At 42.3% G+C, this 19,539-nt stretch overlaps 2 protein-coding genes across 2 annotated transcripts in view; one reads left to right on the top strand and one right to left on the bottom strand.

Moving 5' to 3' along the window:
* Positions 1 to 5,226, bottom strand: part of LOC131361456 (methyl-CpG-binding domain protein 5-like) — a 28,875-nt gene extending 23,649 nt beyond the window's left edge. Inside the window, exon 1 of the mRNA XM_058402542.1 lies at positions 4,590 to 5,226. The gene's annotated coding sequence lies outside the window, so the exon portion shown is untranslated. The remainder of the gene's footprint in view (positions 1 to 4,589) is intronic.
* A 1,310-nt stretch (positions 5,227 to 6,536) lies between these two features.
* Positions 6,537 to 19,513, top strand: orc4 (origin recognition complex, subunit 4). The gene is made up of 14 exons (XM_058402544.1): positions 6,537 to 6,694; positions 6,873 to 6,933; positions 8,663 to 8,739; positions 8,846 to 8,936; positions 9,038 to 9,113; positions 9,199 to 9,284; positions 9,374 to 9,422; positions 10,175 to 10,326; positions 10,440 to 10,613; positions 11,409 to 11,495; positions 11,634 to 11,742; positions 11,970 to 12,065; positions 12,512 to 12,579; positions 19,179 to 19,513. The coding sequence occupies exons 2-14, from the start codon at positions 6,877 to 6,879 to the stop codon at positions 19,359 to 19,361; spliced, it is 1,305 nt and encodes a 434-aa protein (XP_058258527.1). The 5' UTR covers positions 6,537 to 6,694; positions 6,873 to 6,876; the 3' UTR covers positions 19,362 to 19,513.
* The last annotated feature ends 26 nt before the right edge of the window (positions 19,514 to 19,539 follow it).

Raw genomic sequence — 19,539 nt, forward strand, 5'->3', positions numbered from 1 at the left:
ATAATGTGTATAATGGGAATGTTGGTTCGTGCCAAGTGAATTCACTCCCTGACAATGCTCGGCCCATTAGTAGTCCGCAAAGGTAGACGCGGGTCTGGTCAGAGTCTGGCTGAAGCACGGAGGAAAGTTTCGCTCAGTAATAGGATGACCGGTGAATATACCTGGCTTGTAACCTACTTCCGTTAGTGTTATTAAAGTCTATCTGTATAGTGTGTGCACGCTAAGGTGTAGGTCTCAACAAACAGGAGTTAATTGCAGTAATGATATTATTATTATTATTATTATTATTATTAACAACAACAACAACAACAACAAAAAAGCCACTCAAACTGGGAATTCCTACTCATTTATCTCAGGACGGGCTTAACAACTCCCGAGTTCAGCAAGTGACATCATGGCCGCTCACAGCATCAACAGTAAACAAAGCAGCAGATCAATCAACATACTGACGCTACACTGTGACGATGCAGTTCAGCGCTTTAAGGCGGTTTAATACACATTGTTCAGCTAGCTGGTTGTAATGTTGCTAACAAAAGATGGACATGGATGCGTCCAGTTTCTCCCCCACACACTTTGTAGCTTGAACTAAGCACCAACTTCTGCTGTTGTTTCTATAGCAACAACGTACTATGTACTTGCTCCAGCAACAAAAATGATCCCCTGCTATTGAACAATTGAGAGTTTTTCTATAAAGATTTATAAATTAATAAGAATTATGTAGCATTTCTGGAAGGAGTCTCCAAGACATTTCTGGCTTCTTTGTAACCTTTGTTCGTTACTGGCTAACAAGGAATAAAACTTTGGGGAGTGTTAGGGTAAAGAATCCACTTTTTAATGAACCAAAGAATTTTATTCCTTACTAATAATGAAATTAATAAAGTGTATAGTATGAATACTTAGTGTAGATCTTTACACACACACACAAAAACAACACACTAAGAGGTTTGATAAATATAAGCCCAAGGATATGTGTGTGTGTGTGTTAGCCTTGAGTATGAGGGCCACCATGTGTCACCGGTTAATCCAGGTCTCTGTTGCTGACTCACAAGTGGACTGTGTGGAACAGAGGCAGGGCCAAGGACACGTTTACCACCTCACTGCCTTGTCGTCAACTAACCTGGCTCGAACACAGGTTCAACGCAGGCACAGGATTCGGTGTGCCACGTTTTGACACGTCTTTAGCGATAAAGATGTCTGACATAAGAGATGGACTAGCGGTGTCTGTCTTCAGCCAGACGGCATAGCATCCGAGCTATTTACAGCTTGTATCATGGTGTTGTTCAATTCTCAATTCCAATTGGTCAAAAGGTGTCGATTCGTTTTCTACAACTGGTACTGCAAAACAAATCCCTGATTTATATGACTGCCTTTCAGGCTATGGTTTCTATAGCAACAGCTAATTCAAAGGTACGGCTAATGCAAATTTTCTGTAAGGAGGGTTAAAGGAAGGAGACTCCAGTGCCAGCACTTTCTTACACAAGGGAAGTCTTCTGGTGCTTTCTGAACGTGTGAGATAACAGGCACTAAGATGTTTCACAGACTAAAGGTAACCACAAACGGATAAAAAACAACACGTCGATCATTAATTGATAACTGGAGAGGTTTAAGAGGAATAAAACACCCCGGGATGAGCTAACGTTGGAAAACAATACTATAATAACTGTGTTTAGTGCTCAATAGTCACCATGTTAACTGAAAGATTTTCTGGACATCTTTACCACAAATTCAGACCAACTGCAATGCTGCTGCAGTATATTCCTTCTCGCCTGATCATTACTTCAGAGCCATAGCAGCATAGATCACGGCTAATCATCGACCGATTAGCAACTCCAAGGGTCATTCTCAGCGGGAAAAGCCTACAGCTGTGCTTAATCTGTGCTTCAGAGAATAAGAGGAGGTGCCGCACACCTAAATGTACTTCAGGAAAAAAATTTTTTTACAAAGCGTGACGTCACGAGCAGAGAGATATCAGCGACATGTTAAAGCTTTATGTGAAGCTTTAATACTGCACGTAACGGCAAAACATTTAAGTGTGGATCAAGTCTCTTTAGTAACCATAACACAGGAAATGGATTTGGTTAAAGCCACCAGTTCAACTGTATGGCAAAATGATGGATCTAAAGATACTTTCAGAAGTGTAGGCAACAAACGGCTTGTTGCTGGGACGGTCACGTCAAGAACACATCAAGAAAGTGACTAAGGAGACTCTAGCCATATTCAAACTGGATTAGTTTTACACATCATTACTAGTGTATCTCTGGGACTTCCATCCAAATCAGTAACTTTTTAGAATATATGCGTCTGTAAAGACCTATATATTCATATACACTGATCAGGCATAACATTATGACCACCTGCCTAATATTGTGTTGGTCCCCCTTTTGCTGCCAAAACAGCCCTGCCCCTTCATGTTTTCTGACACCTTTCTATCAGAACCAACATTACCTTCTTCAGCAATCTGAGCAACAGTAGCTCGTCTGTTGGATCGGATTAAACGGACGAGCCTTCGCTCCCGACGTGCATCAAAGAGCCATGGCCGTCCATGACCCTGTCGCAGGTTCACCACTCATCCTTCCTTGGACCACTTATTATCTTAAGAGTGATAGAATATGATACTGATCTGGCATTTGGACTAGAAGAGATAAAGCCACTGAACCATCCTTCTTGTCGCTGCTGTGGTACCATCAAGGTTAAATATTTCACACCTTCTATTAAAACTAAAGCTGTAATATGCAGAGCACAGGGTACACTCTATTCACTCCGGGCTGCACGATGACCAGTGTTGCCGCCTCCCTGGTTCCCTCTCTGTGAACATATGGGTCCCCTCTGGGTTCTTCAAAAATACTGAGAAGGTGAAGCGTCTAGTCGTGAAGTGTGTGTGAGCGACCGACTGCCATCTCACACAAGGTGTACTCCTGTCTTGTGCACGCCGCTCTCGGGATCTGATAAAGTGGTTATCTGATAAAGATGAACGAATTAACATGCGCTTTTGCAGGCGAGAGAGAGACACAACCATGGTACGAAAGTTGAAAAGGAAAACAAGAAACAGCTGGTCATGATCTGAAATACTTCGTCTCAATCCACCTGTATGTAATACGCTGTAATAATATACACATACATTCGTTTGAGTGTGAACACGTCACGCAAGAACACTGCTGCCTAGTCACGCGTGTACGCTGTCAGTGTAAACAAACTCCTGGGCTGCAAGTGCAACTTCCTTTATTCACAATTCTTTATATAATTTATGCTATAGAATTAAATCTACAATTCCCTTCACTTTTCTTTTACACGTCTCTAGAACGGATCACCAAACAACTCGCTGAAAAAGTGTCCATGGATCCAAAAAACTCCTGAAAACTGCAACCCACCCCAATACCTCTGGGATACTCATTTCCACATACTACGATTCGGGACACACTAACTGATCTTGGATACTATGAAGGCAAAACAGGACGCAACACTTTTCCTCGTCACTGAGGCCAAAGGTACGCCGTTCTACCTGGAAAGGTGCATGTGACTGACAGCTCTGGGCGATCAACAATCCTTTCCAATGATGTACAGTGATCGTTTTCTCATGATACCCTATATGGAGATGACCCCCTTGGTGGTACCATTCCAGCGCCTATCTCTCTCAAGAGGATGCAATTATCCTTATGACGAGGATGTGCGAGCCCTTCTATCATGTCAGTCAGTGTATAAAGTGTATTTTTAAAAAGTGCACAGTGAGTAGGCTGGGAGATTTGAGACAGAGCCCAGCTGGCTGCCTGGCTGGTGATTGATTTCTCTCTGAAACACTAGTAGTGATAAGTGCAGCACCGTTATTAGCTTTTTTTGGACACTACACGTACATAACGTTGATCTGGAGTGTGAAGTAAAAAAAATAAAAAGGAAAATGATCCTGAAAACGATTTATAATCAATACAAAAAAAGCCAGGTCGATGATGTTAATAAGGAGAATATATATATTTCAATCATGATTAATAGAGTGACTGATAAACGGAAAGATCCTGCACGAGCACAAGCTAAACCTTCCCTTTCCTTTCAGTTATCCCAACCCAACCTCAGCTAACATTACATTCAACTATTAATATTATCATCATTATCATTAATATTAATATTATACACAATCAACTCGCTTTTAAAGAAGTGTACCAAGCTCTGGGGAGGGGGAAAAATAACCGGGTGGGTTACGTTGAGATTTATTTAACACACCAAAACAGGGTGAAATCTTGTTCCTGGAAGAAATTGACACAGAAGGGAAATAGGGGAAAAAATAAAAAATAAATAAATAAATTAAACGTTTTGAAATGTCTAGGAAGTCGAGACCGATGGGAGCTGGATAAAATAAGCGTAAAAAATAACAAACAAACAAAAAAAACTGCTGCTTAGCCTCGCTGGCTAACAGTCATTATGCTAACTGGCTAACTGTTAGCTAGCTTGCTTGCTAGCTAGCCTGGGTGGCCTGACCCGTGAGAAGAGAGAGAGGGAGAGAGAGAGAGAGAGGGAGGGAGAGAGAGAGAGAGAGAGAGAGAGGAAAAAAAGCCCACGAATATTCAACACAACAAAAACAACTTCCAGTATATACGTACCGTATTATTATCCCGTCGCTGAGAGACATGTAGGCCCGCATAACATAGCCCCCAGCAAGCCGCCGGTTTTATCAGTCGAAGGCTGGCTGATTTAAAGAAACTAGGAACCATATAGAAATGTCTCAAAAAAACCAGGGCCAAGATGAAGAGTGGAGGAGGAGGGGGGCGCTAATGCTAATGCGCTAATGCTACCGCTAATGCTAAAGCTAACGCTAGTGCAGCTGAGACCAGAAGAGAATTGACGAGAGCCTTTCTTTTTTTCTTTTCTATTAATTCCTCCCTGAAATTAGGATGTTTTTATCTTCCAAACAGCACTCCGACACATCCTCCCGGTTCCGGTTGAACTTCCCGACAGGTACAGGATGAAGACAAAAAAAAATCCGTTTGTGGCTCGCTGCAATTCGGCTCTGTCCCTTTAAAAATAAAAATAAAAAGCTTCCCCCATCAACTGCCTTTTGCTCTGTGTGTGTGTGTGTGTGTGTGTGTGTGTTTCACTCTGGGCTTTGCGATGGAAAGATGGAGCTTTCGCCCCGCGCGCGCGCGCCCCCGCCAGGAGCCCAGAGGAGATGTAGATGGACCACAATGCACCGGGGCGTGACAGGACACAGGCCCTGTCCTGACCGTCCATTAGAACCTACACTTATATTACCAAACGTTTTGGGACACCCCTCCAAATCAGTGAGGTGTTCAGGTTAGTTCCAGTAAAAAAAAAAAAAAAAGGAACTCTTAATGCTTCAGCATACCAAGACATTTTAGACAACTTCATGCTTTCTGGGAACAGTTTGGGGATGACCCCTTCCTGTCCCAACATGACCAGCACATGTCAGTAAAGACCTGGATGTGCGAATTTGGTGTGGAGGAACTTCACAGAGTCCTGACCTCAACCCGACAGAACACCTTTGGGATGAATTAGAGTGGAGACTGCAACCTTCTCGCCCAACATCGGTGCCTGACCTCACAAATACGCTTCTAGAGGAACGGTCAAAAAATTCCCATAAACACACTCCTCCTAAACCTTGTGGAAAGCCTTCCCAGAAGAGCTGAAGCTGTTCTAGCTGCAAAGGGCAGGACAACTCCGTATTACATTCACATGCATGTAAAGGCAGATGTCCCAAAACTTTTGGCAACATCGTGTATTCTAGTGCCATGGTTCTCAAATGTAGTGCAGCGGTGAAATATTCTTTGCTTTCAGGAACCTGTTCAGATGGATCCCTGGGAACGTTGGACATTCCCGGATCCGTCGCAGAATGCTGGTTCGCTCGCTTGGTTCCCAGGCTTTTTCACCCACGGAGGATTTCTCAAAGCATCCTCACCTGATGTAGACAGTTTTAACATGGGAATGAGAGTGCTTATGATGACGGACAAGCCGCAGGGTCAAATCTGTGGAAGTTCTGATATGTTTGATTGACACTAACACAACAATACTTACTTTCACTCATGAAGAAGCCTAGACGGTATCTAAAGACTGAATCGGATCGATACGGAGTCGAACGGCCTCAAGCTGGTAAAACACACCTCCAGAAAAGTGCCAGACAAATACCATTACCTCCAACACACACACACACACACACTACTCCTTCTTAGAGATGAATAAACTCCAATAAACTCCAACTTATTTAACTCCAACCAATTTAATTTGTTATCTCAACAAGTATATATTGCATTGTTTTCTCGATATACTATCGTTTTAGTGTTTATAACATTAAGGAAAGACTAATATTTGAAAAGTTTGTTAGTAAAAAAAATAGGTTATTACAACTGATGGCGTCACTGACAAAAATACATCGTAATTTAAAAAAAATGCATTCAAAAAAACATATAGTATATTATGTTCGAGTATAACTATTAAACAGTGATATTAAAGCTAAAAAAAGTCTATAAAACGTGTCTCTCATATGTTTTACTCCAGCTTGTACTTTTGATGACCTCCTCTCAGTCCCAGTCACCGACGCTGCTCAAACCGGAAGTGCATGCTTATGACGCGACTCTGTTTTCCGGTAGCATTTATGGCTGCGAGTTTTTTCCTTCACCGGGAGCGTTTCTGTTTATAAACTTCACCACTGGGACGTTTAGTTTCTGTTTAAAAAATTCCTGTAAGCCAACCAGTAAGTGCATATTTTCCGTTTATTTTAAGATGATTTGTGGTTAGCTAAGCACAGCTAGCTCAGCACGCAGCACTGGGTCGCGTGCGCAATGATGCGATGGGAAACTAATCAACACAAATGTCATGTCATTTTTCATTCTTTTTCCCACATCGTTTGATATCTTTATTGTGTCTTGCAGCATCATGAGCAAGCGGAAGTCCAGGGAAAAGCACATGGCTGTGGGAGAATGCGTGTCGCAGGTTAGTGCGGCTTTATTTGTTGACAACATACCAGTACAAGATGCACGTGCCGGTGAGACGTGCGCGCGCACATAGCAAAGTGCCTTTTCAATTGCTGGGGATCTAAAAAAAACACCACCACCACTTTAATCTGTGAATCATCCAAAAATGGTTAAAAAGAGTGTGAGAAAAGCGACAATGACGGGTGGCAATGAAAAGGTATCATCTCAAAACCTGATGATGATCTCTAGTATCATAAACAACCATTATTTTACTTGTAATAAAGAAGGAACTGACAAAAGTTGATGATTTAGTCTGTATCATGCTTTAAATCACATACCACATGCAGCAGCTTCACAGAAATTTCTATATATAATATACAAGTTAGAAAACATAATATTGATGACCGAAAGATGAAAATAACAATGTTGTTGTTGTTGTTCTTTCGGCTGCTCCCTGTATTTTTTCGTGGTCACCACAGCGGATCATTTGGTCCTCATATTTCCATTTGGCACAGGTTTTATGTCAGGATGCCCTTCCTAAGGCAAACCCTCCCATTTTGTCCAGGCTTGGGACCGGCACTGAGAGTTAACTCTTTAGTGAGTGAGTGGGTTGCATCTATCGAACCTGGGCCATGGCAATGAGTGCAGGATCCTACCGCTGGTCCATAACAATATAAGATGTGAAATACACTCCCAGTCAAAAGTTTGGACACACCTTCTAATTCCATGGTCTTTCCTGATGTTTATTTCTTTCTACATTGTAAAACAATGCTGAAGGCGGCCGAAATACACAATAATGTCGTTTGAACAGTTGATACTGAGATACGTCTGCTACTGATGCTCTGTAAAGCCTTCATAACGGCTCTAATCTGAGATGCTGTTAATTGGTGATTTCTGAGGCTGGTCACTCTAAATGAACTTCTCCTCTGCAGCAGAGGTAAGTTTTGGTCTTGCTTTACTGGGATGGTCTTCATGTGAGCCAGTTTCATCATGGTGCTTGATGGATTTTGCAAATGCACTTGACAATACTGTTCTTGCAAGAACTATTCCAGAACACCTGACCTTCGTGTCTTAAAATAACAACTGACTGTTGTTTTTTGTCATTACATATGGATTACTGAAGTCCATGTGTGTTATTTCATAGTTTTGAAATCTCCAGTATTGTTCTAGAATGTAGAAAATAAATCCCTAAACAAAAAACACTGAATTAAAAGGTGTGTCCAAACTTTTGACGGGTAGTGTAAAAGTAAATATTTTTTGCATACTGTGGATAATAATGTTAAAGAAACGAGATGGTATAAGTAATGGGAATAAGAAAAGCTTTCGCTTTTCAGTTGTTTGATTGATTTATTTGTTTTCAATCAGCGATGGATTGAGTCTGATGAATAAGTTTCGGCTCATCGGTGAAAAACATAAGCCTGCTTCATCTCACAGTTTGTTCACTTCCCATGTGGAACATGGAGAAGTTTAATGTTATGGATTTGAAGGCAGTACATGTAACGTAGTCGATGAGACGGAGGAAGGTGTTATAACATGAAGGGAAATAATCAAAGAAGCGTTCTAGTGGAATAAAATCAAATGAAAAACTTTTTTTTTTTCATGCAACATATATAAATTTCTTCTACAGTTATAAATAAAGGATAATTTAATAAATATGTAGTATGCTGTAAAACATCCATTTTAACGTACTATCTGCTGTCGTCTGCACTCTGCATACTAATCTTTACTTGTTCTTCTGATGTCTGAAGGTCCAGAGAGTGCTGAGGGAGCGGTTCTGTCACCAGAAGCTTCCAGATAAACCTGTAGGCTTGGAATCGCAGTACAAGTGGGTTTTTAGAACAGAATGCACTCTTTATATGAGGTTTCTGCTAAGACCCATATTTTGTAAAGGTGTATGATGTATTGTGTGTGCGTGCGTGCGTGTGTGTTAGGCACCTGTTGGAGCTGTTAAGGAGGACAGCGGTTCATGGCGAGAGTAACTCCGTGCTTATCATTGGTCCACGTGGATCTGGTAAAACCATGGTACGAGGATGTCTGTGTGCTACTTCTATAAGGTTAGTATACACACATGTACTTTACACTAAGCTGTTGTTGTGTGTGTGTGTGTGTGCGCGCGTGTGTAGCTGCTACAATGTGCTCTCAGAGAGCTGCTGGACTTGCAGGAGGTGAAGACGAACGTCCTGCAGGTTCACCTGAGCGGTGAGTGTTGTGTAAAACAGCGTGTGTTTAAAAGAGGCTGCTGGTTTAAGTCATGGCTCTGTTCATCACCGCGTGTCTCGTGCAGGTCTGCTGCAGACAGACGACCGGATCGCTCTGAGAGAGATCACACGCCAGCTTCAACTGGAGAACGTCGTAGGAGACAAAGTGTTTGTGAGTGTGTTCGAGTATTCCTGGAATTCTCCGTGATGTGTGTTATTCAGTGGCGGGAAATGATGATGATGGTGGGCTTTGTTTTGTAGGGAAGCTTCGCAGAAAATCTGGTCTTTCTCCTGGACGCTCTGAAGAAGGGTCAGTTGTTCGATGGCTCTGTTTTTCTTTGCAGCAGTTTTGCTCACGTCATGTTCACTTGCTTATCGTGTCAACATGAGAGAGGGATGAGTAGCTCTCATTAGTAGCAGAAACTAAGTGGTATGTTACCAGAAATCTTTACTATGATGCTGAGATGTGGTTCTCTGACACTAACTCAGTGTTTAGGTGTTTAGGTAACTTGCTACATGCCTGGCTGATGCAAAATAAAAATGCTGATACGTTTTACTAGATCTTCTGTAACTACTATAAACAAACCAACAGAAACACACAGACACAATAAACATAAGAGTTTCTCAAAAATATCCCAGTCGTTCCTGGCCGCAGTCTGATTTTTTTTAATCAGATGTAAATCCCAGGTGAGTCGTGTATACAGCTGGGACGTTACAGGAGCGGCAACATCACATGATTCCAAAGAAGTGAATGTGAGAGAAACTTGGGAGTGAAATTACTGTAACTGATAACCCTGTCTGTCTGTCTGCCTGCCTGCCTGTCTGTCTGTGCACCTGTCTGTCTGTCTGCCTACCTACCTGTCTACCTTCCTGGCTGTCTTCCTTTCTGCCTGCCCACCTACCTGTTTGCCTGCCAACCTGCCTGCCTGTCTGTCTGCCTGGCTTCCTGCCTGGCTTCCTGCCTGTCTGTCTGCCATTACCTGTTTCCCTGTCTTCCTGCCTGTCTTCCTTTCTTTCTTTTTTCCTGCCTGTCTGCCTTCCTGCCTCCCCGTCTGTCTGCAGGTGATAAAAGCAGCAGTCGGCCGGTGTTCTTCATCCTGGAAGAGTTTGATCTGTTTGCTCATCATAAGAACCAGACGCTCCTGTACAACCTGCTGGATGTTTCTCAGTCTGCTCAGGCTCCTGTAGCTGTGGTGGGACTCACCTGCAGACTAGTATGTACACACACACCCACACACACACACACTTTATATACCTGTCACCTTCTGAGGAAAAACCCCAGCATGTTCATAAATCTGTGTATTTTTTTCCTGTTTGTTTATTCCAGGACGTTCTTGAGCTCTTGGAAAAGCGTGTGAAGTCTCGTTTTTCCCACAGACAGATTCACCTGTTGAGTTCTCTGACTTTCCGTCAGTATCGAGACGCCTTTCGGTTCGAGCTCACGCTGCAGGACGACTTCCCCGACAGCAAGTTCTCTCAGGAGTGGAACCTCGGCGTCTCGGTACGATGCACCACATCACGAACCTGAATGAAGTGTTACACTGCTCACATGTGAACATACACACTGCTGGAGGAAGCTCACGTGTTTTCCTCGATTGTACATACCACGTGTTCTCTCTCCCCGTCTTCCTCACCTCTGATGATGATGATGAGGGAGTTATTATAATGATCTAATTGTAATTATGACTCTTGGCAATAACACAAAGATTATAGTTGAGCACAGCGATTATCCCGATACCGTGCAGCGTGCAGGAGTTTAAGACACGCCCCCTTGTTATCGCGGGAGAGGAACAAAGAGGTGCAGAATGATGAGATTCGATATGAAAAACTACTGAAAAAATATTTTTAAAAAAAGTGATCAAGTAAATGATAAAAATGACTCAGCGGTTTGATCACGTATTTATTTATTTATTTTTGACTAGTGTACTGTGAAGGAGGTGTGGTCTTTCAGTTCTAATATTAAAGCAGATGTTATTTATTTATTTAAATTAAAATGGAACTGTGCAGTATCGACTTTCCTCACGTTGGATCTCGTTGAAACGGCTCTAAATCCTTTAAGTGATTTATTTTTATTTATTTATTTATTTTTTAGCATTTTTTTTCAGAGCATATTGATCACTGCTGATGGCTTGTGGATGTTTAAGTAAAACTGAGTTCCTGACTCTGTTTCTCTCTATCGCTCTCTCTATCGCTCGCTCTCTCTCTCTCTGTCTGTATGTTTGTCTTTCTCTCTGTCTGTCTCTCTCTCTCTGTCTCTCTGTCTCTCTCTCTCTCTCTCTCTCTCTCTCTCTCTCAGAAACTGTGTGAGGACAAGTCAGTGGATGAGATTTTACAGAAACATTACAACTCCTGTAAAGATTTCCGTTCACTACACACACTGCTGGTGAGAAGAGCTACTCAAAAAACAACACAAGCACCAATGTGTTGTATCTATTTATTTCCTAATTTCTTATGGCAGCAGGTTCTGATTCTGTGTGTGCGTGCGTGTGTGTGTGTGTGTCTGTCTGTCTGTCTGTCTCAGTTGCTGGCAGTGAGCCGTGTTTCAGTCTCAGACCCGACCCTCAGAGCTGTAGACGTCCTGGAGGCCAGTCGAATGAGCTCAGCAGACTCGAAAAGCAACATCCTTCACGGTGAGAGAATCGAGCACACAAACGAGTCCAAACAAACGTTCAAAAATAAATACACAACCTGCGGGTGGAACAAACAGCTAACCAGATCTCCTACAAAATGGAATATAACCCGTGCCTCTCAGATGTTTGGGAAAGCTTTAACGGCTTTAGGTTTAGTCACAGCAGTACATTATTTAACAAAGGATTATAATTAAATAAAAATAAAACCTTGCATTTTCTTCACTCAGGTCTGTCCATCCTGGAGTTGTGTTTGATTATCGCCATGAAGCATTTGAACGATATCTACGAAGGAGAGCCCTTTAACTTCCAGATGGTTCACAACGGTAACCTTCCACCTTCCTCTGATACGAGAACACGAGGCAGAAATACGGAAAAAATAATACTTAATGAGCTCAAACACAGCAATCAGATCAAATGTGGATATGAAAATATCTTCACATCAGTGTTCACCTACAGTGAGGTTTACAGAGATGTTTATTCAGAGAGAGTGTGTGTGTGTGTGTGTGTGTGTGTGTGTGAACCTCATCTGTAAGCGAGGTCACATTAACAGATGACGGTTGGAGGAAGCGAGGACCGAACGAGTCGTCGTGGCTCAGCGAAGCGTCACGCTTTCCTCCTGCCGTCGTCTTTCATCAGAGGAAGAAGCGAGGAAGAGGAGCTAATGCAAAAATAATAAGCATCTGAAATTGAGAATTCACCACAGCTCCTTGTATTCATTATTATTCTCTTTAAACTGTGTGTATACCTGGTACTATTTTTGTGTCCTCAGAGTTTAAGAAATTTCTTCAGAGGAAGTCGCACTCCATCCATAACTTCGAGAAGCCGGTGGTGTTTAAGGTAAGACTCTGGAATTATATCAGTAAACGTCTACACCAGGGGAGTCCCGATCTTATCCGCAAAGCCCCGGTGTTGGTGCAGGTTTTTATTCCAACCGAGTCGAAGCCACACCTGAGTCTGGACAGCACAGGTGGAATCAGACGTGGCTCCTGCTTGATTAGGACGAAAACCCGGACCCTTTGCGGATAAGATCGGACATCGCTGATCTAGACAGTTTTTCCTGAGGACGACTGGACGGATAAATGATGATCCAGTGCTTTTCCCGTTACATTCCCTGCCCCTTATTAACACCGATGATAACCAGACTCGTAACCAGGGATGAGAGATGAGCCGTTTTTATTTAGCTGAAATGATTTCCCTGTAACAGCGTGTCCCATAGTGTTTTATTCTTCTTACACCACAGCAATTTCTCTAATGTTTATAGAATCTTTTAGTATTATACCATACGTATATGTTAAAGAACTTCTTCAAATCAGTTTTCAGTTACAGTAAACGTTGTGGGACAACCGCAAAACACATTACTTCCTGTTATCCCTGACATTATAGCAGCTATAAACACTCTCTCACTCACCTGGTCATGAAATTATTTACCCCCTGGCTGTTATACAAAGCACTGACACTGGAGACTCCGCCCATAAATGTTAAAATAAATATTTCAGCCAACAATATAGTCAAATCAGCAGTTATAGAAAATCCTCTGGATTAGAAGATAGATCATCTGACTTCCACCTCTCTGTTTAATGCCGGTTATATCTTTATATATTTTCTGTCTGAGATGCACAAAAAATTTGCTGCACAGGGTGTATGAAAAAAACAAAAAATGTAATGTATATAATGTATCTATATGAAATAATAATAATTAATAATAATAAATAAATATAATAATTTTTTATACTTTTATACTTTACATATAATAAATATTTAAATATATATATTACTTGTTAAAATTTAATATATATTTTTTATACATATTTAATTTTTTTATTTTTATGCACCCTGCGCAGCCTTATATGGTGGGGGGAATCTCTGCTGCCCTCTAGTGGACAACTCTGAACATAACCATGACAAGCATGATTTGACCAAGCGTGTCCAATTAGAGTAAAATAAAAATATACATTTTATATATATAGATTTATTTCAGTAATTCAGTTCAACAAGTGAAACTCATATATTATATAGATCCATTACACACAGACTGATATATCTCAGGTGTTTATTTTAATTTTGATGATTATGGCTTATAGCTAATGAAAACCCAAAATTCAGTATCTCAGAAAATTTAAATATTGTGAAAAAGTTCAATATTGGAGACTCATGGCATCACACTCTAATCAGCTAATTAACTCAAAATACCTACAAAGGTTTCCTGAGCCTTTAAATGGTCTCTCAGTCTGGTCCAGTAGGCTACACAATCATGGGGAAGACTGCTGCCCTGACAGACGTCCAGAAGACGGTCATTGACACCCTGCACATGGAGGATAAGACACAAAAGGTCATTGCTGAAGAAGCTGGATGTTCAGAGTGCTGTATCCAAGCACGTTAATGAAAAGTTAAATGGAAAGAAAGTGTGATAGAAAAAGGTGCAGAAACAACAGGGATGACCGCAGCCTTGAGAGGATTGTGAAATGAAGCCCCTTCAAGAATCTGGGGGAGATTCACAAGGAGTGGACTGCAGCTGGAGTTGGTCACATTCCTTGTGTCGAGCCACTCCTGAACCAGAGACGACGCCAGAGGTGTCTTACCTGGGCTAAGGACAAAAAGGACTGGACTGTTGCTCAGTGGGCCAAAGTCCTCTTTTCAGATGAAAGTAAATTTTCCATTTCATTTGGAAATCAAGGTCCCAGAGTCTGGAGGAAGAGAAGAGAGGCAAAAAATCCAAAGTTGCTTGAGGTCCAGTGTAAAGTTTGCAGTCAGTGGTGGTTTGGAGAGCCGTGTCATCTGCTGGTGTTGGTCCACTGTGTTTTATCAGGTCCACAGTCGTCTACCAGGAAGTTTTAGAGCACTTCATGCTTCCCTCTGCTGACCAGCTTTATGGAGATGCTGATTTCATTTTCCAGAAGGACTTGGCACCTGCCCACACTGCCAAAAGTACTAATACCTGGTTTAAGGACCATGGTGTGACCATGTGCTTGATTGGCCAGCAAACCCCTTGAAAGCCCTACCTAAATCCCATAGAGAATCAATGGGGTACTGTGAAGAGGACGATGCGAGACACCAGACCCAACAACGCAGAAGAGCTGAAGGACGCTATCAGAGCAACCTGGGCTTCCATAACACCTCAGCAGTGCCACAGACTGACCGTCTCCATGCCACGCCGCATTGCTGCAGTAATTCATGCAAAGGGAACTCCGACCAAGTATTGAGTGCTGTACATGTTCACACTTTTTTAGTAGTCCAACATTTCTGCGTTGAAAATTATTTTTTTTTTTGTTATTTTTTTTTTATTGGTGTAATGTTCTAGTTTTCTGAGATACTGAATTTTAGGTTTTCATTAGCTGCAAAAAAAATAAACACTTAAAATATATCAAAAATATATCAGTCTGTGTGTAATGAATCTATATAATAAATAGTTTCACTTGTTGAATTGAATTACTGAAATAAGTCAACTTTTCGATGATATTCTAATTTTATTCAGATACACCGCTATATGGTGGGAGAAACAAAATCTCTGCTGCCCTCTAGTGGACAACTCTGAGCATAACTATGACGACCATGATTTGATCAAGCATGACCAATTAGAGTTAAATATATAAAGGCTAAAAATATACATTATAGAAATATAACATACAGTATCTCACAAAAGTGAGTACACCCCTCACATTTTTGTAAATATTTTATTATATCTTTTCATGTGACAACACTGAAGAAATGCCACTCTGCTCCAATGTAAAGTAGCGAGTGTACAGCCTGTATAACAGTGTAAATATGCTGTCCCCTCAAAATAACTCAACACACAGCCATTAATGTCTAAACCGTTGGCAACAAAAGTGAGTACACCCCTAAAGCCTAGTTCACACTACAGGATTTTAAGCCCGCTTTAAGCTCGCCGACAGATCGGGCTGTGATCGTGGGAAAATCAGCGGGTGATCAGCGCTCGGCAATCTTTGTGTGAACTACTCAACGACGCATCAAAGAGGCTCGCTGATGCGTCGCTGACGCCTCGCAGACAAAATCCAGATATCTGGCATGTTAAATATCTGGGACGGTCGGCCGACTCGACATCACGTGGTGTCAATTGTAGCTACGACCTCCTGCCAATGAGAGAGCAAGTCAACAGAGTTGAGGTCACCAGAAGAAAAGCAGCAGCAGCAATATGGCTTCAAAAATAGTGTGGACACAACATTAATTTTAATAAATTAACATTTATCTAGAGCGAGACTCTTGCCGACGTCCATTTTCAAAACAAACCTCTACCGAAAGTCTCACGTCATTTCCGAATCCACCTCTCGCGTGTGTTTTCGTGACAAAACATGGTTTGGGGATGGCGTTGAGGCCTTGGGTGACAAGAGTTGTTGTCAGATCCTGTGGTGTGCGACCCCCTTTTGTGGATCATTTACGAAGCGTCGCGTAGTGTGAACACCACAAGGACAAAAATACAGTGAAGTCATGTAGTCTGAACAGCAAAGCAATCTGCCGACGGTTAAAGTCTTGTAGTGTGACCAGGCCTTAAGTGGAAATGTCCAAATTGGGCCCAATTAGCCATTTACCCTCCCCGGTGTCATGTGACTCGTTAGTGTTAGAAGGTCTCAGGTGTGAATGGGGAGCAGGTGTGTTAAATTTGGTGTTATAGCTCTCACACTTTCTCATACTGGTCACTGGAAGTTCAACATGGCACCCCCTGGCAAAGAACTCTCTGAGTTGCTGCAGAGGTTGAAGGGGTGGGGGGTCAGCCTGTCAGTGCTCAGACCATACGCCGCACACTGCATCAAATTGGTCTGCATGGCTGTCTTCCCAGAAGGAAGCCTCTACTAAAGATGATGCACAAGAAAGCCCACATACAGTTTGCTGAAGATAAGCAGACTAAGGACATGGCCAGAACCATGTCCTGTGGTCTGATAAGAACAAGATAAACTTATTTGGTTCTGATGGTGTCAAGCGTGTGTGGCGGCAACCAGGTGAGGAGTACAAAGACTACAGTCAAGCATGGTGGTGGGAGTGTCATGGTCTGGGCCTGCATGAGTGCTGCCAGCACTGGGGAGCTACAGTTCATTGAGGGAACCATGAATGCCAACATGTTCTGTGACATACTGAAGCAGAGCATGATCCCCTCTCTTTGGAGACTGGGCCTCAGGGCAGTATTCCGACATGATAACGACCCCAAACACACCTCCAAGACGACCACTGCCTTGCTAAAGAAGCTGAGGGTAAAGGTGATGGACTGGCCAAGCATGTCTCCAGACCTAAACCCTAAGGTGGGGGAGCGCAAGGTGTCTAACATCCACCAGCTCTGTCATGTCATCATGGAGGAGTGGAAGAGGATTCCAGTGGCAACCTGTGAAGCTCTGGTGAACTCCATGCCCAAGAGGGTTAAGGCAGTGCTGGAAAATAATGGTGGCCACACAAAATATTGATACTTGGAGCCCAATTTGTACATTTCCACTTAGGGGTGTACTCACTTTTGTTGCCAACGGTTTAGACATTAATGGCTGTGTGTTGAGTTATTTTGAGGGGACAGCAAATTTACACTGTTATACAGGCTGTACACTCACTACTTTACATTGTAGCAGAGTGGCATTTCTTCAGTGTTGTCACATGAAAAGATAATATAAAATATTTACAAAAATGTGAGGGGTGTACTCAGTTTTGTGAGATACTGTGCATACAATAATAAAAAGGGGTGTTTTTTAGCTGGTATCTACACATGGTGGATGCTTTTTATACAAGAAAATAATTGCTCAGTTCGATTCTGTGTATAATGACCCACAGGCACTGGGCAGTGATTATATACAGTGAGGGAAAAAATTATTTGATTCCCTGCTGATTATGTATGTTTGCCCACTGACAAAGAAAAGATCTGTCTGTAATTTTAATGGTAGGTTTATCTGAACAGTGAGAGACAGAATAACAACAAAAAAATCCAGAAAAACACATTTCAGAAAAGTTATACATTGATTTGAGTTTATTGAGTGATATAAGTATTTGACCCCTTTGCAAAACATGACTTAGTACTTGGTGGCAAACCCTTGTTCGCAATCACAGACGTCAGACATTTCTTGTAGTTGGCCACCAGGTTTGCACACATCTCACATCTCAAGGAATTTGGGCCCACTCCTCTTTGCAGATCCTCTCCAAGTCATTAAGGTTTTGTGGCTGACCCTTCAGCTCCCTCCACAGATTTTCTATGGGATTAAGGTCTGGAGTCTGGCTAGGCCACTACAGGACCTTAATGTGCTTCTTTTTGAACCACTCCTTTGTTGCCTTGGCCGTGTGTTTTGGGTCATTGTCAGGCTGGAATATCCATCCACGACCCAATTTCAATGCCCTGGCTGAGGGAAGGAGGTTCTCATCCAAGATTTAACGGTACATGGCCCCGTCCATCGTCCCTTTGATGCAGTGCAGTTGTCCTGTCACCTGGGGATGGTGTACTTGGGGTCATAGGCAGCATTCCTCCTCCTCCAAACACGGCGAGTTGAGTTGATGCCAAAGAGCTGGATTTTGGTCTCATTTGACCACAACACTTTCACCCAGTTCTCCTCTGAATCATTCAGATGTTCACTGGCAAACTTCAGATGAGCCTGTACATGTGCTTTCTTTAGCATGGGGACCTTGCGGGCGCTATTGGATTTCAGTCTTTCACGGCGTAGTGTGTTACCAATTGTTTTCTTGGTGACTATGGTCCCAGCTGCCTTGAGATCATTGACAAAATCCTCCAGTGTAATTCTGGGCTGATTCCTCGCCGTTCTCATGATCATTGAGAGTGCTCCTACTGTAATCTCAGCTCGTTACCTGTATAAAAGTATGTATAAAAGACACCTGGGAGCCAGAAATCTTTCTGATTGATAGGGGATCAAATACTTATTTCACTCATTAAAATGCAAATCAATGTATAACTTTTCTGAAATGCATTTTTCTGGATTTTTTTGTTGTTATTCTGCCTCTCACTGTTCAAATACACCTACCATTAAAATTACAGACTGATCATTTCTTTGTCAGTGGGCAAACGTACAAAATCAGCAGGGGATCAAATAATATTTTCCCTCACTGTATATAATCACTGCCCAATGCCTGTGGGTCATTATACACAGAATCGAACTGAGCAATTATTTTCTTTACCCGTGACACAAAAACTGAAGGATGTCATAGTACGGGTTTATAAAATGTGGTCAGCCCTGAATAGGGGACAATGTCATTTATTTGTTGCTGCTGATAATTAACTGATCAGCGCACGTGGCTCAGCTGATCAGTTAATTATCAGTTTGAATCAGGTGTGTTAGAGCAGAGAAAACACACACACACAAACACACACACAGCTGTGCAGTTCAGCAGCTCTTTATGTGGTGGGTATGAGACCCTGATTTAGCTGATGTGATAATTATAGCATCATTACAGATAATACAGTCTAACTGTGTGTGTGTGTGTGTGTGTGTATGATGCTGTAGGCGTTCGAGCACTTGCTGCAGCTGGAGCTGATCCGGCCGGTGGACGGTGGAGCGTGTAAAGCACAGAGGGAGTACCAGCTCATGCGCCTCATGCTGGACCACACACAGGTGATGGAGGCTTTGCAGAAATACCCACAATGCCCCACCGACGTCAAACAGTGGGCCGTCTCTGCCTTCGCGTGACGCTTTTTTCATCTTCACCTGTAAAACCGTCTACACATCACTGTGCATGGACACTTTCTTTATATTTTTCTACATCTCAACATAAAGCTTCAGGCACCTGCTGTGAACAGCGAGCTCTCTGACACTCAGGTATTTAAATAAAAAGCCTTAAAGTGTGTGAAGACCTCAGCAGAAACCT

This window comes from Hemibagrus wyckioides, linkage group LG11, assembly GCF_019097595.1.
Source record: "Hemibagrus wyckioides isolate EC202008001 linkage group LG11, SWU_Hwy_1.0, whole genome shotgun sequence".
NCBI classification, from domain to species: domain Eukaryota; kingdom Metazoa; phylum Chordata; class Actinopteri; order Siluriformes; family Bagridae; genus Hemibagrus; species Hemibagrus wyckioides.